At 40.5% G+C, this 20,933-nt stretch overlaps 1 protein-coding gene across 2 annotated transcripts; it reads left to right on the top strand.

Moving 5' to 3' along the window:
• The first annotated feature begins 596 nt into the window (after nucleotides 1-596).
• On the top strand, nucleotides 597-20,181 carry wu:fa11c10 (protein FAM110B). 2 transcript variants are annotated; one of them, XM_053643816.1, is made up of 2 exons: nucleotides 597-2,098; nucleotides 16,639-20,181. In XM_053643816.1, exon 2 carries the CDS (start codon nucleotides 17,090-17,092, stop codon nucleotides 18,413-18,415), a length of 1,326 nt encoding a protein of 441 aa, XP_053499791.1. In that variant the 5' UTR covers nucleotides 597-2,098; nucleotides 16,639-17,089; the 3' UTR covers nucleotides 18,416-20,181. The 2 variants fall into 2 exon arrangements, with proteins under 2 accessions (XP_053499791.1, XP_053499790.1); XM_053643815.1 differs by lacking the exon at nucleotides 597-2,098 and adding an exon at nucleotides 9,728-10,799.
• The last annotated feature ends 752 nt before the right edge of the window (nucleotides 20,182-20,933 follow it).

The following is a 20,933-nucleotide window of genomic DNA, read 5'->3' as shown; positions in this document are numbered from 1 at the left end:
AGACCCTGTAGGATAAGCTGTATAGAAAATGAATGGATGGATGCTTACCTTCAAAAATCTATGCAGTTTATTAAGTAAAACATAAAACACCTCATCTTTATACATTTTTTGTTTAAATACAAGTGAAAGTACATTTACAAATCACTCCTCTTTGTTTTATTAGCGTTTTCCACACTGTTGCAACTTTTTTGGAATTTGGGTTGCCCAGTGTTCCTGTGCTGGGCTCCTGATTCACTGTGATAAAGTGGTTTTACTGAAGATGAATGAATGAATAAATAAATGAATCAATTAAACTGGTCACGTGGTATGTAAAGTTTTTGCATTTTGCTGTAGATTTGTGGGAGTCGTTATGCACGAAAAGATAGTAAACAAACACCAGAGATAAAGTCCTTTATAGAGACGAATGAGAATGTTATTGTGACCCATTCACACTAAAATATTCCAGCTATAACAGCTTTTGTAATTGTTGTCATTGTCAATGCTTTTATTTTGTTATTCACAAATTCATAAATTTGTCATGTCTCTCTTGCCTCTGGCAACATGGAAAACTGCATACTTTTCTGTTCCATGGAAAGAAAAAAAAAACACCCCACAATGATAGCAGACCTGAAAATAAACAGTAGGTACTAGTAATTTGATTCAGTCAACGGTTGAGGTTCTTTCCCTCAAGGACTGAATTGCTTTGTTTCCCAGAGTTCTCTGTTTCCGCCTCTCATGTTTAAGTTTGGGTTCAGGACACTGGAGCTCCCATTGTCCCAAACCCAGACAGTGGAGTCGTAATGAAGATTTAAAGAATGAGCTGCTGGCAAGCTGCTATGTTTGGTTTAGACATGTCACTGTCCTCTAACTGCTCTTACGTTTTAATTCCAATCTGAGACTGACATTAGACTTCCTAACCAAATATTCAGTGTAATCCAATGATGAATATGAAAAGAACATTTGCCAAACTGAGATTACAGGATTTTGGACTGGTGTGGCAAGGGTTCATCAACACCATCATGTCTATCCACAGAGAAGCGTGATTAATTAATGTAATTAACACTTTGAAGCCCCAAAATGAGAGCACCATTTTGCATAATAGGTGCCACTTTAGTAAAGATAAAAACCAGAGGCTGTGGATTGACCCACCATCTTCCCATCCCCCATAACACTACTCACAATGCTGGCTCGTCTCCAATACACAATGGGAATTGTAGCTCTAGAGAGTCATGCTGTTGTCTTTAGACACATGCACCTACAAGCAGGATTTAATCTTCTAACTTATTACAGGATAAAGAGGAAATTCCTCATGGAAGCTCTATTTTGCTTTGTTTTTCCCCCTCATGGCAAATGTTGTGAATCACATGAAATTTGTGAATAATTACCTAAATACTATTATAACTGATATTTGAAGCACCAAAAAAACTGTAACGAATTTCTGTATCCCCGGTGTGTCCCCCTATAAATGCATTATGTGTAATGAGAAAGAATATAATTTGGACTTTATGAGCTCACTGGATATCTACTGTACTTTCAGTCATGGTTGCAAACTGGCAAAACTTACAAACTCGTGCACTATATAGTCAGTAGTGAATAGGGTGCAGTGTTCAGGCTGTCAGTTGAGGTAGGCCTCATGGACATGACGTCATCCAAAGAGCGGTATCGGGTTCCCACCGCAGCTGTTTCTTGTTACCTTGGAAACTCGGCTGCGTCTTCCGAACTACAAAATCACCAATGGAGGGATTCGGGTCATACTATGTCTTTAATGGGGGTGTCCAAAAATTCGGGGCTCTTAAAGTTGAACAATTTTTTTCTCTACTCACTAATATATTGTAATGATTGATATAGAAATGTCTCATTGTGATGAAAGAAACTCATTCTGGTATAGGCAGTAAAGGCGCTTCACTGTAACGGTCCACATTTCCACCTAAATAATGTTTCCCGTAATGGTACACTCCCTGCAGGAACTGAACCGAACTTTTCATAGCTGGTGGATTTCAAGGAAAGATGATAACTATAACTCTGCAGTGTTTTGTATGAGTTTATAATATAAGTTAAATAAACAAACAAATAAATAAACAGTGTTGATTTATTTAAAACGTCTGCAGCGTCTTGACGGGTGAGCTGATTTTTTTTAATGATTGTTAACTTTCCCCCCCATATCACTTGTGGAATAATGAATTTGCCCTGTTTGGCTATTCTGCTACACTGTTGAATGGCTAATAAGTAAGCTAGCGTTGAATTTTTTTATTTTGAGGTTTTAAAGTCTAATGATGATGTTTATATATATATATATATATATATATATATATATATATATATAATATAATATAATATATTTCATTCACACATGCAATTGTAAGAAGTATGGACGCATGACATTACGCCTACTGTGCTTGTTTTTGACATGCCGAGTAGCTAGATGATGAAGCTAGTTATTGATAATTACAGAAAGTTTGCCTTAGGGCGGTGTCTGGTTTTGGAGTATTTTCAGTAGCAAGTTTGTTTTAAAACGGTGTGTGTGTGGAGTGAACGCCCAGCGACACCGCAAATATTCAGCGCTACACAGAGCTACACACACGGCTTAATCTGAAACACAATGCAGAAGTATACTGAAGCAGACAGGGTAGAGGAGAAGCTCATCTCTGCTCTTCCCTACTAATAATGAAACTGGCCTTTAGGCCACAACAACTTCCTCTGTTCAGGCGTTCTCTCAGGCTCACAAACACGCCTGTATTTAAGAGTCAAAGCACTCCTTTCAGTTAAATAATAATAAAAAAAAGCGTATACAGGAACATTAATAACATTTAACTTTTTTTTGCATTTGCTTCCAAGACACTAGTAGTGAACAAAACAGCATGTGTTACTTTCAGCTGCAGGATGGTTGCTCTTTTCCATTCTTCCACAATTGGTATACTGTGAGTTTTATTCTTATTATTTTTTACATTTTACATTGTAAATTTTCTTTCTTTCTCTCTCTCTCTTTCTCTCTCCTTTTTTTTTTAAAGGAAAGAAAGACGACCTGAAATCTATAAGTTCATGAGAATAAAACATTGAGGACGGTCATCCCCCTTTAATCTTTCATCATAATACAATGACTTTTTTTTTTTATTAATACCACCATATACACACAGACCTAATTCATATTAAGCAGTATATAATTCTATTTTATTTATTCATTTTTAAACAAACCACACGCAACACATCTTTCGCGCACCGAATATCTTTTCTTGATTCGGTTTTACACGCTACGATTTTGCTATTGCAGATGAAAATCTTAATGACGTCAAGGATTTCTTTGTTCGTGAGCTTGGCTGTCTTAAACCGGTGGCCTTAAATATGTGAGAACTAATTCTGGCGTTGCTTGACAATTCCGATTAAAATCTCATAGTGTGAACATCATCGTGTGAACAGCAATAGGAGGGTGGCGTAGGATGACGTGAAACCTCTGTTACAGCTACAAGAGTGGCAATGGTAAAATATAAATGATACATGCTAATTCATGAACCTTATTACCTCAAGGTCACTTTGAAGAATGAACACGAGCCCAGATTGCACGGATTGGATTAGGCCAAGACTTTATTGGGTTTCTCTTAAATTCTCAACAGAAAAAAAAATTGTTCTTCTAGGATAAAGAAGGAATCCTTGACTGAGGAGGTCATGCCATTGGGAAATAAATATTGCATTTGATATGCAAACAGTATGCTAATGTAGTTTAGGTGTGTAATTTACAAGCACACTGTGTGTGTGTGTGTGTGTGTGTGTGTGTGTGTGTGTGTAAAGCACGAAGCCGTTATATGCTTGAAGGGAGACCATGGTGTCGTTGGGAGAAGTAAATGTGTAACACGTGCAGCCACATTGTCAACTTGCTTACACATAAAAGCAAAAATTTTAAACATTGAACGCTTGAGAGGAGCACTGTGTGTGTAAATGCCTGTGTTTAGGAGGTAAGGCTAATTATGTGGCCTATACCTGTACGCTGAGCAACCAGAGCTAGGTCTCGACACTAAATTTATTTACAGTGTTTCCGCTATTTCATAATCTCAGTATCCCTTAAAATATCCCAGTGACTTGACTTTATCCTGTGTGGGTTCTGACATTAGATAACTGATCACACTTTGTCTTATCTCTGTCTGTTGCTCGTGCTGTAGCAATGCTGTTAGTTCACATGTGCTGATGACTTTGGGTTGAGGAGCTCAGTGCTGGTGCTGATGTCTCTATTTTGGAGATAAGCCTCTCTCAGGGCCTTGTGAAATGTTGGATATTCTGTGACACCCTTGTTCTATTCCCAGAGACTCCTTCTGACATGCTTCCCTTCTCTCTCCCCCACGTCTGTGCTGACTGTAGTTCACGGTGAAGGTTGCCTCATAGCGCTGCTTTCCCTGAGGCATTTCAGCAAGGCTTAAACGACTACACTCAAAATAGACTGATCTGCGGAGATTCCAAGATTACAGAGTAGGTTAAGGTATGGCACTTAATGAGCCGTCAGTACTGTGGAAAAGTTTAAGGCCTGATGTAATGATTATTTTGTTTTGTAAAAAGAGCTTAATTCCATAACTATCATCCTGGGAGGCTTAGCTGTACCTTTGACAAACACACATGAAGCCCATGTTTTTAAGCTTCAACTTGCAAGACATAACACAGCAGATTAAAGCTTTTGGAAAGAGCTGATGAATTTTTAAAAAAAACAAATTTTAAACCTTAAAAACCCTGTCCAATTTCTTTCTCACCCTTCTATTGAAGTGTTATGTCTGTTGGTAAACGAGACTTTTTAGCTGTACTCATGTTCGACGCACATGAATCGAAGAGGGCTTTGGCTGAAAGCACGTTGTGATGACGTCACATGCCGTGTCTTGGCCCAATTCTGCAGAAAATCTGTGGCAATTTAGAAAAATTGCAAGCTCCTCTTTTGTGGAATTCACATAATTTTGTGTTCATTTCTGCGATCGCAAAATCGCAAAATCCTGGAGGGACAGGTGTTTGTATGGCTCGACTGGTCAGAGATTTTTAAACTTTACAGCTCAATTATTTTGAAGTCAGGCCAGAGAAGACACTGTTGCCTGGCCTCTAATTCGATACAACAAATGTGTTGTCCTGTTGTCTGTTGACAGGGTGAGAAGAAGTGACGTGGACTCTAAAGAGTGGCCAGATAATAAATATCTACTACAGTGAATGTGATGTGGTTATGATGTCATTTAAATAACCTTGTTCGTTTGCTGACTTTACTTCTTCCAACCATATGGGTTTAGTCTGGGAATGTATTCTGGAACCACACAAGATTTTCCTTCATGTGTTATTTTCCTGATCTGACATATATGCACATACACATACAGTATAGCCTATAGTTACTCTTTCACCAGCAGACAAGTATGCTGTGATAACAAATCTGATAACTGCATTAAGTACCCATGCCGAACTTGGTTTCTAGGTGGAGCCAGAAATGCCGTAGACCAGGGTTTGTCAACTGACGAACCATGGTTCAGATGCAAACCCAGCAAAGTATTTCAGTGTAGTGAATCAAGTACTTGAAAAATACTGTATCAGATGAACATATTATCCAACTCAATACATATTTTCTTTTATGGTTTTTCTAATCATATCCATTTATGTAGGGTGTATGTGTTTATTCTCGCAATGTGAAATTCAGAATAGATGTGTCTCATCTGTTAGTCAAAAGTAATAACGTGAAGCAACAAAACAAAATATAACCACAAGCATAAGCTGTAATCATAAGCTGTCAGCATTCAGTTGTGTCCGTTGCTTTTATTGACCTTAAGCAAGAAATTAAATGTAATTGGACCTTAAAAAGTTGAGTTGTGTAACGCTGGAGTAGGCCAGGGATTCTCAAAAGTTTTGCAGTCAGGAACCTCTTAAACTGTAAAATAAATACCAAATGTTCCCTTGGGACAAATGTACTTCATGAATGTAATCCAACTATTCAAATCAATTATACAAATTCAAATAGGTTCATTATTTAAATGTGTGCAATAGAATTCTTTCTATTTATCGGAGACAAAAGGCATTTTATTTCTGAACCTTCCACTGAACGAACAGGTTCAAGTTGACATTATTTATAGACCTACTTGTTATGGAGTTATTGAAGTTTTGATTAAACTCATTCAAGACAAGTAACAAGTCAAACAGGCTAATAACTATACAAACTCAATACTGTCTTTGATAATGGTATGTTCTGATTTCCAGCATTGTAACAAAATAAAAAAAATCACAGATCCCCTGGCTATGCTTTATAGACCACTATGAAATTAAAATTGTGCCAAAAGTATTGAACATGTCTTTTCAACAAAGGAACAAAAGCATACAATGAGTGAAAAATTTAACAAATAACAGCATTATTTATTAACAGTTTTCTAAACTTCCTTTTCACTAATCATAGTTTATGAATGCGCTGCCAGAGTATTCGTTTACGCTCGGTATTCTGGCACCTCTCGTGTGGGAGGGCATAACAGCAATTTACTCTCACTGCCTACTGAGATTTGGTTCGACAGCTCCCTGACCAGGAAGTAGAGACTTCAGTGGCATGAATTTTGGATAGCGTTCTGGATGCAGTTCTCTGTACAGTTATAGTGTTTGTACGTTGTAGTGGAAATTACTTACTTACTCATTCAGTATATTAGTTCCTAATTAATATTTGAGGTTTGGGTAGTCTCATATGATTATTTTTTTCAGAGCGATGTTGTCGTCATCATCGCCATCATCATCATCATCAACATAATCATCCTTCTCTGCTGGACACTTGAAATGTCGATCCAAATCTCACTAGCCAGTGAGAGTAAATCGCTGTTAATCCCACCCACACGTGAGATTTGTGCAACGTAAACTTGCGGAGCATAAATGAAAACTCTGGCAACGCATTCATAAACTATGAGTACCTAAAAGGAAGATTGGAAAACTGTTTGAAAACCATGCTAAATGTTTACTGAGCCACGGAGTTCACTGTTTTCAGTTTCAGAGTATTGTTCTTCTTTCTCGTTGTATGTTTTTGTTCCTTTCTTGAAAAGTTACATTCAATACTTTTTGGCATGAATTTAATTCCATATTCCCCAGACCCCACTTTGAGACCTCTGTTGTAGACCATTGATTGAAACTCAATCTTAATCATAACTCAGTTATCACAGTATGATCATAGGAAGTCTGAAAACCCCACAAAACACACCAGTAAGCTATAATAAATAAGCTTTTCTATGTAGGTATGGCACAGAAACCAATCATGCCCATGTCCAATACAAGGGAAAACCATTTTTGCTCCCGAAGTTAGTGATTCCTATTAACACGAGTTGGATTGCAAATAATATCCCCACACCACAGCCTGCACGGTCATCCTCAGTACCACTGTGTCATTGGAAACTCCAGCTCTGGACTGGGTTTAGTGTCCATGCTGTACCATACCACACTGTCCAGGGGAAAACTGACTAATAGTTTCTTGACAGGATATGTGGTGCTTCTTAACAACCATGTTTCAGTAACTCCCACTTCTCTACTTCGTCCCAGATTGCCTTGCTTGCTCGGCTTGAACAAATCCGAGCATCTCTGTTGTGAAACACAGTTGCAGGGAAGCATGAATTAAGAGTACACTCACCTTTTCCCCATGTGTGTATTTGTGTTATCAGTTAGCTTGCGTAGGTTGGCCCCATTAACCTGTGAGTGTGTTTTGTGGTAGGAGATCTAGACTGCTGTACCTTTTGACCTTGAAATGAACCAACTCAGCTGTCTGTATTTGCCTGTAACCCCAGTGGAGAAAATGTCAGATTAATTGACCTGTATGTTTATTCAGATGTGAGCTGATTCTCCTACGCTGGGTCTGATTTACCCTCTTCCTGCTGTGTGCAGTGTTTTTGTATGAGTAAGCATTTCTGTTTCTGGCCTAACATGTACTCCCTGAAAGCTGATTTAGAAGTGCGAAAGCATTTCCACTTGTGTGGAGATGCCCATGTGCAAAACAGTCTGCTGATCAGCCTAGACTTGGAGCCTAGAGCATGGTCTGTGATCTTCTGTATGAAGGATGGGATTGAGCAGTAATCCACCACACAGACTTTTTTCTGTAATCCCCCTATTCAAAGAGTCTGCCACTCCTGCACTGTTCAGACGAATAGCTCGGTCTAAAGGCAGCAGGCACCGACAAGCTTTCGCAATAGGACTGACTATAAACTTCTCAGCAAGTTGTGGAGAGATGAAATTACAGCCAGGTTGTGAGGAGGTTGGAGGTCAGAGGTCAGTGAAGCTTCACCTCCTGCACGGAACTTGATAGCATGGTGAGCAACTGAAGATGAAAAGTGTTGAAAGTGCCCTGACGTTTTCCGTATTCATTTTCCGTATCTGACATGCTGTTATGACATTTCATTAAAACTCTGCTACCGTGTATTGTTGTGCTTTAATGCTCACTGTGTGTCAGGGATGTTCTGTTCTTTCTGTCACGGCTATTGACACAGGTGCCAGCCACAGCTCGGACAGAATTACAAGCGTTCTCGTTATTAATATCTGTTACTGTAGCCACAGGTATCTGTGATTTGTTCCTATTGTGTCACTTGGATATGAGCCCCTGGCACTGACGGTGTGGGTTTCAAAGGCTACAGAATGAAGAGAGGAGCATTAAGACATCCACACCTGTACCTGACGTACATGAGGAGGTTCAGGGCTAGGGCTGGGTGATAAAACGGTATGGGTATTTGTCGACGGTACACCTTTTATAGAAAAAAATGTTCGGTATAACGCTCGATAAAATGTAAACAGACATGAAGTTTGCTCGCACAAGCAACCCTCGAGCGTGCGCTGTCCCTGGATCATAAACAGTCTATAATTTTTCTTGATGAAGGAATATGCTACAAGTGACAAACAAACAGCCAATAACGAGTTGCGTATCTATGGGGTTCGGTTGCGCCATCACCATGTGACATCAGAACACACGAACACATGCGGAAATGAGTTTAGAGCCTGCCGAGGAGATTGTAAATAAAAAAGGACATGTCGGCTCACCAGTGTGGCAGTGTTTTTTTGGGTTCTTTTTGTTTGACTGACATCAGAACACTGATGGCCAAGTACGGAGAAACAAGCTGCGAGAGACTTGTAGTGCACATGCGCAGCGCTCCACACAGGTACAGTGCGTGTGACTCTGAACAGCGGGCAAGGAAGAAATGTGACAATTTGGCACTTTTTGTGTTTTCTGTTAAAATGTCAGCTCTGGGAAGGACACTGAGTGTCCTCAGAGCAGGAGCTCGACTCGTCAGACGCAGACCTCAGCACAGCGTTATCCGGAAGTAAGTGTTAAAGTGGAAGTTTTATACGAGGCTAGGATAACTATGCTAACAGGCCAAGCACAAACCAGAGCACCAGGAGTCACATTCTGCGCTATAATGCGATGTTGATCTCCCTTAAAGTTTGCTTTGATTGTTTTACGTTTACACTTTTACATTGCACACATTTTGTAACATTTTATTTATCAAGTTTGAGAGTTTCTTTAACACTTGTTTATTTAAACTTCACATAAGATATAAGAGAAGATATTTGTTTAAATTCTATTTTGTTTTTGACTGTTAAAACTAAAATGATTTGTTGTTTGCCTTAATAAAGTGGACAAATTAAAAATACAGGGGTTAAATTCAAACCTTTTTTTCTACTGGTCTTGGTTTTTTAAAAAAGTTATCAATAATTATCGAAACCGAATGATATGAAACATTATATTTTGATACATTTTTTAGTTGTACCACCCAGTCCTATTCAGGGCTGCCTTTAACTGGTTACCTGCTTTGCATCTGGTCGACAGATATTGTATGTAAACAAGCGCATACCGGTGTCTTTACTGATAATTGTCCTGGATTGGTAATCATCTCTACGATCATTTTTACACTGGTTGTTTGTTGTGTCTGGATTGTCTGGTATCCTAATAAATTTATAAGCTTATTAATAAAATGTCCTACACTGGCATCGAAACCATTTGATTTGAAATTCAAGTGGTTGTCAACTGTGGCTTAACATCTGGTTAAACGAGTCTCAGAATTGATTTATATGCAGTCATGTGCATATACTGTATCTAGCGGGTCCCTGACTTTATTGCCTTTCCCCTCCTTTCTTTCCTTCTTTTCTTTCTTTTTTTTTAATTTTTAAAACACATGATGGTGGTGGTGATTACCATCAACTAGTATTAATGTTGTTATAGTTATTAATTAATTATTATTAATCTTAACTAAAAAGATAACTTTGATCAAACTGCTATTTAATAATAAAATGTTAATGTTATAGTGTTTAAAGTCCACCTCTGGGTAAGTGGAAACTGCCACTCTAACTGGACAGGATATCCTTGTAGCAACACTGCAAGTGTATTGTTTCCATGAGCCTTCCCAAACTTCTCTAATGAAGCCTCCTGACCCTGCTGTATCACTTCCTTAACAGTAACACAGAGGTGCTGGAAGAGCATGGAAAGATTGCTGAACATTGTTTTGGGAAATGATGTTGAGAGAAGAAAAAAACGGAGACTGTGGAAATTGTAACGGAAGTCTAGGTAGTAGTGCGGTTCTTTGGAAGGAGAAGGGGTCAACAAAAGTAGTGATTTTGGATACATGCTTGTATAGGTCCTACTAGGAAGTGGTCTTCCTGCATGTACTTGAACAGATGAGCTGATTGGACAGGCTGGGTGGAGCCGGGGAGAGCAAAAGGAGGAGTATTTGAGTGAGCTCTCTCACTCGCTCACATGCACTTAACTGCTTCAAGTGTAACGCGACTTTCTAAACCACTATTTGCGCTCGTAAGGACATTACTCATTTTCCAGATTTTGTGGTCTCAGCTGACAGGTCTTCACACCTCCTTTGGTAAGTTGCGGCACAGAAATCGAGTAACTGAATAGAAATGTCTGGTACTGTAGAAGAATATTGTTGATCAGAAATGCATTCTTCTCTTAAATCAATGTGAATAAAAAAAAAGTTAAAGTTTTTTTTTTTAGCTATTGATATTATCTGTTTAAAAATATTTTCTCTAAGCAAACTTATTTTAATCAGTGGAAGAACTAACCTACCTTTCTGCATTGGTGTAGAACTCTATAGAGCACATAGATGCCTCCCTGATCAACACTGTTTCCAGAATGTTAATGGGTTTCTCTATACGATCATTGAAGGCTGTGTAACCTCTTGATGAGTGAGCTTAAGCTATTGCTCATTAAGTTCCACTCTACATAAAGCGACAAAAGCACTCCGTCCTCGGCCCACAGCATGTCCTTGGAAAAAAATCTTTTTTTTTTTTTGGTCAGATTGGATTTTTCTCATTTAAATGCTTTGCAAACTTCTAATAAATTTCTTGACTATGCAGGAAAGATTCTTGAGTATCAACAACATTTAAGGAATGAGTCAGGACGAGGGAACTCTGTGAATATGTGATGAGTGTGTGTGGGTATATCTTCCTGCTCATGTGGCCAGGAAAAACAAACGGAAGCCCTCTGTCACCAGGGCATTAGACTCCGAGAAGCTCCTTGTAAAACTGACTAAACTAGGTTAAATATTTTTCCACGTCCATATGTTTTGTGTTAGCATTCACGTGTTTTTGTGCATGTGTCTCTCTCCGAGACTCTGTAGGAAACGGCGGTTGTGATGATTGTGGTGGAAATGGATAAAGACAACACTTGGAGACTGCAGTGATGTCACTGGGGCGCTTGCAACACGACCACAGCTTTATGATTACACTCTGACTATAATGGGATGCGTGTCAGTATGTTTACGCGTGTTCAAGAGCATGCGTGAACACGTTTTTTTTTTTTTTTCCCTTCCTGCTCGTGTCATGATACAAAAGATATAATTTTGTGTCTATGCAGTACATTCCCTGTGGCTTTTTGCTGCATATTTCTAGGCTTGGATGGTGAAGTAAAGTTTGAGCAACACAATTTGTCATTCCTTTAGAAACGCCATCACTGAGTTAAGGCTTGTGTGTGGAACCCAAAGGGTCTGCATTTCAGAAATGACACCATGGTTATAATTGATCAAATGATTAGACTATTAGTCCGCTGTCCTGCTTAATCAGTACATCGCTAGGGACAGTCTCATTGTTTTGTAGCTAACAGACAGGCATGGTTGCTGCTGAGGTGATTATACAACTATGCTGAAGCTGCTTTCGGTTAGTTCAGATGGACCCCAGGTGCCCTGGTGATGTGCCCTGAATTACGGTCCTGAGAAAACATCTTGATTCAGAGGAGACACAAACTTACTATCTGTCCTCTGATGGATCACCCATCTGCCGTAGCGGTTTTGTCTTTTCCCGTGGGCCTTCAGGTACCATTACGGTATTAATGAAGAATGACACCCTGATGGATTTGGCCCCCCAGGCCCTGAATCAGATGACTTTATCTCTGAGATCCTGGCAGCGTGTGATAGAAGAGAATGGGGAACATGAGAGGAATGTGCAGCCGTGGGAAGGGCTTCAGACTGGCTTGTCTCTGCACAGTCAAAAGAGGAGTAGAGGCTCAACTTGTCCTACTTATTAGACTCTGAATTCTAGGATCTTTTGTTCTGTTTTTTTGTTTTTTTTTGGCTGACTATCAATGTGATGGATTTTCCCCCTAATATGGATAAATGCCTGTCAGAGCTAATTTATCCACAAGAGGGTTATTGCTTAGGGTATGGGGGTGTTGGACCACCTGCTCTTATTTGTTGATCTTATTACAGACTGACAATAAGGAGAGGCTGTATATAGAGGACCAGATCCTGCCCTGTTTGCACTAATGTTCACTTGTCCAGTGACAGGCACAGTATTTGCATTTGCAAGTGTTACTGTTTGTATGAAAGATTGAACATGCACACAAATGGTGGTCATGCTTGGCACACAAAGATAAATGGCAATGATGGCTAGATAATTCTCTCCTCCATTCCTGCGGAATTATGAATATTGAGAAAGTCCCGAGGGCTTAGACTCAGATGGCTGTGGCTGCTGGGAGGAGGGGGAGCGCACTATTATAACTCTTTGACACTTTAATGGCACTGTGTTCAAAGTTTATTTTGTCCTGCTGTTCGTGGAAGGAGTTGTCCTATTGTGCTGGCGCTGCACATGAGAAAGGGTCGTTTACTGATATGGTGACTTCAGTAGAGATGGGTAGCGTTATCTGGTTGCCTGCTTGAGGCAGCAGGCATGGGTTACTGTGGGAGTGGTGTGTGAATGTGTGTAAATGTTGCATCTGAGACATTAAACAGTCCTTCAACCAACACAGTAAAAGCTGGAAAGCCTCCTAAGGGAAACCTAACTGAGCCTGAGACATTAGGTAATGCTTAATGTTAAGGTTATGGTTTTTCCACAGATCACTCTTAATTCTCAGGTAATGGTAATGTAAGGAGAGTTTAAAATAGGTAATTTAGCAGCTTTAAGCCTTTTAATGCTTTTAAAGCTCTTGAATGACAATTGCACAGTTGTACCAGATTCATCCATAATGTGTATAACCTAGAATTTAGTCAGAGATCATTAGTTCTTAACCACAGTGTTGGGGCTTTATTGCATTGAATTGAATTTAATAATGATTTTGGTGTCTCCACCTGGAGATCTACTCATAATTATGTTTGAAAGGTAAATTGAGTATGTTTGAGCAGGAAACAGAACTGTTCAACATGGTAACTGAATTGAGACCTACTGCCATAAAATGCTCCAATTCCCAGCAACAAGACCTGAAGGCATAGAATGAGGCCCCACAGTGTAGCCGTATATTTGCCCGTGAGGACTGTGTGTAAATGGGTGATCCCAGTTATCACTGTCCTTGATAGTGCTAGTTACTGATAGAGAGAAAATGACCTCCTAAAGTTTGTTTGCATGTGAGGTGACATTATCTCAGTGGACTCCACCTGGCTTTAATTTACACATTCTCCTTATTCTTGCTTCAGTTTTCATTAGCTAGCCAAAAAAAATTTGGGAAATTTGAAATAGAATTCCTCCGAAGAGAAAGTGAATGAGGCCTGAGGAACGTAGGCATCAGCAGTTTGTTGGATGTGCTCTATGTCTCTCAGCATGAGGGAGTCGTGTTTGTTTTACCCAAAGCTCAGCAGGGAGAAGTGAGCCAATCTCCGGTCTCTAGTGAGCACCACTGCCCGGTTCAGATAATGCTTTACTTGTCAATAATAACCCCCAACACACACACACACTCACTTCAAATCAACCTATTTCATTCTCTCTGACCTCAGTAGTGGCCCACTGGCTTTTCTTGTCCAGAAACTATTTATCTAATTATTTTACTCCTCGTCATTTAGATGTCTCTATCTCCAGGAATTCCTTTGTATTAAAAGATTTTTTTTAAAGCAACAAAAATTACTGGTCAGTGCCCAGCCACCCTTGTTTCCTGCTGCTTCTGCTTTCACTTCCCTTGTTGTATTTTGTTGTTGTTCCACTGTCTCACACTTGTCTGGCTTGCTCTCCTCTCCAGGCTGTAGTTGATAGAAATTGTAAAAGCACAAAATTGCCCCCACTCACCCAATCCCCTTGTAATTACAGCATATAGTTTCTCTCGGCTGGAATTCGTGTGGTAATTTTTTCCACTCTCCGGCTGTAGACTGCTGAGGTTGCCCGATGGTATCCCACTGTTTTTAATGCTGCTTTTCAGCCATGTAGTGTCACGTTTTCCCAGTTCAGATTTAACCATAAAACTGTTTCATTAATGTGACTCAGCAGTCCAAATTATATACACAGTGCTCATTGTAGGGGGGAAATTAGTAAACACAGGGTCTTATGGTAAATATATTACAGCGGTGTTTTTGCATTTTCTAAGCATTATGCTATTCCCTGGAAACAGACTTCTACAGTACCCTTAAACCTTTCCATATTATAGGGATATAGCAGCGTTTAATTAAGAGGCAGTTGTTTCTCCTCTTTGTTTGGGGTGCAAATATGAAAGCGATGTGTGTCAGTAGTTTTCTAATGAAGACTGCACATGATGTGTAGCTACATTTACATAGATGTTTACTTGAATTTGGGGAGCTGAATGTCTATTACAACAACTTCAGGAATTTGTTGAAGTGGATCACTATTCTTGGGTAAATATCTGACAATAGACAATTTGCATTTGAAATGGCTAATTGAGATTTGGGAAGAGAGTATGTTCCTGTATGCCTCTGTGTCCTAGATGTGTTGGTGCTATGGCCCTTTTTATATCTCAGTTCATTCACACTTCTATAAACGCCCAAACTTTGTCTGTGACATCATGGACACTTCCGCAAGGTCCAGTTCATTCCTGTATGTTCAAGTCTGGTCTTGCTTGGCTTATTATATGCCCGAGCCTTTACCTGTGTCTCTAATGTTTTTCGGCCCCTAGAGCAGTGATTAAGGTACATATTGCACAATAAGGTGTGAATGGTGGTGGGGGTGGCTGTGAGTCAGTGTTTTTGAAATAAAAACAGGAAGATAGAGGAAAGGGATTGAAAACAACAGTGAAAAAGTGTAACTAAATTCTAACGGCATAGAGCCTGGTTTGGCATTGAGTTGTGGTACTTATGTTCGATCTTTCACTGTGGGTTGTAAGTTCTCCATGATGGTGGACTTACAGTTCCTGTCGATATGAGTGAGTAATTGCATGTTTGGGTCTGATCCCTCACAGCAGTTCTAGCCTGCCTGGATCCCCAGCAAATGCTCCTTCTATTAAAAGCCCTGCCACAGAGGGACAGCTGAACATATTTGAGTGTATATGCGAATCAGTCAGTTATTGTGCACTCGGCATTTATATATTCTTTACTTCCACCGTTGTTGGAGTTGGTCAAAAGCAGTATTGTTTATATCTATAATGCACATATAAGTTCAGTTTCTATAAAAGAAAATCACTTCATATCTGACATGTTTGTGTTGCTTTATTCTGTAATTAAATCCTGAGTCTATTCTTAGAATTTTGCACCTTACACTTTTGCTTAGTCTCTATCTCTCTCTTTCTATTCATTTTAAAATGTGTTTAAACATATACATATGAAGAAGGGAAGAGAAAAGGCCTTTAAGTGTTGGATATGAATATAGTCTAAATCCTCAGTAATAGGGTAGAATGGAAAGTAAATTACTTCTTAACTTTGAAGGAACCATGGAAATATTACTCCATCATGACTTTTGAATGAGGCTACTTAGAGTTCAGGAAATATACTGGAGTTGAGTTCATGCTCATGAGCATTTTCAGCATTTTCATCTCTGTGTCTATAAGCTGACAATAATGTGCTTTGTGTAGATAATATACAAACCCTATTATTTTCTCGAGAATGCGACATGAGTGAAGATTTTATTGTTTTCTCTCAAACATTTGAATGCAACTGAATCTAAAAGATTGCAGCTGTTATCTCATCCCTTTCCCCCTTTTGTGTTGTCTTTCAAAGTATTTCATTTGAATGAAAATTCAGTAGGCGTGTTTGTTGTGAGTGGGGGGGTGGGTGTGTACAATGGTCAGAGCCTGGGATATTAGCCAACTGGAGAGCAATTCTGTCTCCCCCTCCTCCTTTCTTTCTTCTTATTGGCTGTTTGGTGAAACAGCATCTGAAGGCTGTGAGAGTGGAGTAGGAGGAGCCAGGCAGTGTATTAAAAACCAAGTATCTGTCCTATTTACTCTTCAGTGTTCCACCGTGCTTTACATGTGTGGAGCTGAGGTAGGGAGAAGAGTTCTTCTAATCATTTTATTTCTTCTCATTTCTGAACATGTTTTCCCTTTTCTTTTCTCTTCAGGAGGTCTCAGCCTGAAAAGGGGAACCTCAGGATTACAAGCTCTGGGGGATTGTATGGGACAGCTTGCATGTGTGCGTGTATGAGAGAAGATTGAGTCCCTGTTTTGCCGGCTTGAGCATTGACTTTACCAACTGCACTCACTCTGGGTCACTCTTCAGACTGATGTGGAATGCGACTTCTGGTGACCCCCTTCAACAAGTCTTCTTTCAGTGAGCAGCACTGGGAAGAGCAAGGATAAAAGACAGGAGGTGACACAAAAAAAGAGTGAGCAACAACAGCAGGAGCAGATCACACGAGTCAGGACAAAAGGAACGTGCAAGAAAATCGTCAATACAAAAGACTTTTCTAGGGAGCTGGAAGTTTGGAAACACTAAGGGGTACGGACCATTAGCCTCTGTTTCACCCTTCCTTGAATTGCTCCCTTTATCACATTCACTGATCTAAACCCATCATGCCTGTGGAGACCCTTCATCCCTCAGATGGTCGTCTGTCTGGAAAGCCTTTTACCTCAGCCATGCCGCTCCGAATCCTAAACAAGGGCCCAGACTATTTCCGCAGGGTTCTTGAGCCTGGTGTACGCAAGCTGAGCGCTGTCGAGCGTCTGGAGGCCGATAAGGCCAAGTATGTGAAGAGCCAGCAGGTGGCTCTCACCAGGCAGGAGCCCATCAAGCCCCCAGTCATTCGCAAGCCACTGATGTCTCCGGCTATGATGCTGCACACACCGCCGGCCAGGAAAGTCCCCCGCAGACCCTCAGACACCGAAAACGGGGGACAGGGGCCATGCAGGGTAACGCCGCTCAACCTGGATGTCCTTAACAATCTTATAAACATCTCTGATGGGTCCCAACCCTCATCCCCTGCTCCTAACTCTCCCTCTCCCTCAGCCATGTCTGGGCAGTCAGCAGAACCTCAGCAGAGTTGTGGCTTTAATGGGCATGTTCTGTTGAAGCCTGTTTCTTCCTGCACTTCCTCTTCTCTCAACAGTCACATCCAGCCTTCTTCTCTTGCTTCTCCTACTCCCGAGCCGAGCCACAGACCTCCACCTGTGCCAGCCCGAGTTTCTAGACTCCCGGCACAGGGCAAGTACAGCAGCCCAAACCCTGTGACAGTGCGGCGGGTCGATGTGCGGCCACAAGCGGAGATCAGGAAGCCCCAGAGGATGCCTCTACAGCCTCAGTCCAAACCTCTACAGCTGCCGCCTAAACCCAGACAGACACCACAGCCCCAGGCCCCACCCCCACACACACCATCCTTTAAATCCCCATCTCTTCCCTCACACTCTCCATCGCCCCCCTGCCTACCCTCCAGCCCCCTGTTGCTTCGAGCAGGCATGTTACCCCCAGCCTCACCAGCCTGCACCCGCTTATCCTCTGCAAGCTCACGGGGCTCAACACGGAGACGCCCCTCACTTCACCGCTCCAAATCAGACCTGAGCGACCGGTATGCACGTGCCAACGCTGACCTAGAGCGCTTCTTCAATTACTGTGGCTTAGAACCAAGCGAATTGGAGGGTATGGGCATGGAGCATTTTGGACGTGCCAATTCTGATATCGTCTCTATTTCAAAGCTCCGCAGCGTCAGCACACCCAGCTCCGAGTGTGGAGATGAAGGCCATGCTTACAGGGAGGAGGAATATGATGAAGACGACGATGGCCCTCCAAGGCCCAGTGAACGTGCTCCCTACGGCATCTCGGTCATCGAGAGGAACGCACGTGTCATCAAGTGGCTCTACGGGATCAGACAGGCTCGGGACTCTCAAATTGTTTCCAATGTATAGGTGCCTCACTGAAACACCAAAACACTGGTGAGAAGGAAAATAATGGGGACAGATCCAGATCAAACATGCCCCAGTTTAATGATGTCTTTTTACATGCAATATATTTATTATGTTTTTTGAGACTCTTGAAGAAGATATTTTGTGTTGTATATTTGTGATCAGTATGGCGTATTCTTTATTTGCCTTACAGTAAGCTCAAGGATATTGGTTACTATACATTTCGTTTGTGTTACATCATTATAGATATTTTGTCACCGCAGCCTTTTTTTTTTGTTTCTTTTGGCAATGTAATTTAGGCTGTAATGATTTACCTCAAAGGGACAGAAGACTGGAGCAAGCTTTAGCTTCTCTGCACATTGACTTAGAAAGTGAAAGTCATTTAAAGCAATAATTAAAGTACTGGATACTAAGAGCCATGAGTGTGACTGAATGGATGATGACATTTGTGATGAACACAGCAATAGGCCAGCTATAATGTTGATAATCAGGTACTTAGTCTTTATATCATATTCAGTATTTTTAAAAAAATCAGATATGCATTGATATGGGAACTGTGGCTTCCAATATGCCAAGAGAAGAATAGTAAGGGCTTAGTTATGATAAACCAGGTACAGTTCGAGGAAGTGAGTGCAGCTTTCTGAGAGGCTGCAGTCCCCCAGTCACAGATAGAAAGGTTGAAGTACACCACATCTTGGACTAGGAGGCAAGGTCTAGTCAGCCTACATTACATTAAGATGTACACACACACACACACACACACACACACACACACACACACACTGATACACATAGATGCATGCACTCAAAGGATCATTAACACACTGACTACTGGTCACTGTGCAAGAGTTGTTCTGTCAGCGTCAAGTGTGAATGTGTTGAAGAGACAAAACAAGTGTGTGGAGATATGGCACTAGTGAAGCGCAAGTCTCGATGATACTGTGAAGGAACTCCGAGCAGCTTTCAACGTCTTTTAAAACATGGCTGTGATTTTTGTCAGCATGTACGAGCTTCCGTTAGCATGCATGCTTCTATGTACAGGTGATATAGCAAAGCACAGATGCAAGCGAAAAACATTCCAGCATTAATGTTCAAAAACTGAGTTTTGTGGTTTGATTTTATTCTGTTTTATTTTCTGTGTTCACGCAGCATTATTTCTTCCTGTCCAGGTTTATATCATTTGGGAAAGAACGTTGTCATGTGTCAGATGGATGCAGGAGGTTGATGGGAAATAGCCTGAGAGAGCAGGAGTCAGTTTGTCAGAACTCTCAGATATAAGAACACGCTCGCATCTCTTTTCTGCAGAGATGAACGGTTGAAACAGAAATGTTACTTGTAGTAATGCAAAATGACTTGATCTGTGGACAGAGCTGTTTTTCCACTTTTTCTTTTTGCAGTTTTTTCATTTCAGTTTTTCACCAACAGTCTGATGTTACAACACAGCAAGCATTCAGGGTTTGCTTGCTTTTTTAGTATGCAGTTTAACATTTGTATATGCATATTTTCAAAAGTGAAAGACTTACACACATGCTAATAATACCTGTGTAGAAATCACGTCAATAAATATGCTTAGCCATGATCTCTGGGCAATGAATTATGACCAGGGTTGTGTGGTCAGCCTACTAGTGCTTTCAGCACTGACTCATTAAAGACTGAATTTCTGATGTCTTCTAATGATGCTAATAAAGAGAAAATGTTTTGGAAGAATATGTATGTGCATTTACTCCATCTTTAAATTCAGTTTACATTTCATGAACCCTTATAACCCTTTAGAAGCAGAAACTAATCCTTGCTAATCTTTCTTGGAAGAATGTTTATGTAAGACATATAAATATTGCCTAGGTTTAAGTTGATGGAACTCATATGGAACATATAAGCTAGAGTCTAACTTGACCTATAACCTCATACAGAGATTTTTTATTTATTTTTAGCAATAAGAGACCTTTTAAGATTTTGTTGAGAGTTTCTCCCTGGCACAGCAATCCTCCTACTTTTGTGAGAGCTCTCGGTTTGCAGGGTATTTGCCAGCAGAGTTGGACTTGAATTATTGACGTTTTGAATTACATTATCGTTTAGATTTGTATTTTAGTGTCTCCGTAATACATTATTAAATATGAATGGCATCTGAAACCATTTTCACACACTGCCCATGCAAAAGCCGATTGGATGCGTGTGTAATAAATGCGTGCTCTCAGTAATCCTAATTATCACACTGTGATCTCAACTTGGATATCAATTCAAAATCTTGTACTCAAAGAAGGAACGTTTCCCTGACTTCCTTGGGTTTCACGTTAAAGCTTTGACACTCTTATAAGCTAATGGTTTACACAGCAAAATGAATAAATTTGTAGTACAACGTTACCTTTTGCATAATCCATACCACCTCTGGTCTTTAAGCCTGCTGCTGTAAGGTAAGTAAATGGATACTGTGTTCTTCAATGATTCAGTGAAGCTGTTATGTTTGACAGTGAGAGACCTCAAGGCTGCTTGTGAGTTACGTTCTTCCTCCAGCATGGAAGAA

This window comes from Ictalurus furcatus, chromosome 15 (genome assembly GCF_023375685.1).
Source record: "Ictalurus furcatus strain D&B chromosome 15, Billie_1.0, whole genome shotgun sequence".
Lineage (NCBI taxonomy): Eukaryota > Metazoa > Chordata > Actinopteri > Siluriformes > Ictaluridae > Ictalurus > Ictalurus furcatus.
The sequence above is the reverse complement of the archived record's forward strand: the minus strand, read 5'-3'. Positions and strand labels throughout refer to the sequence as shown.

Coding starts and splice junctions, on each gene's coding strand:
- wu:fa11c10 (XM_053643816.1), top strand. CDS start 17,090: ATGCCTGTGGAGACCCTTCATCCCTCAGATGGTCGTCTGTCTGGAAAG.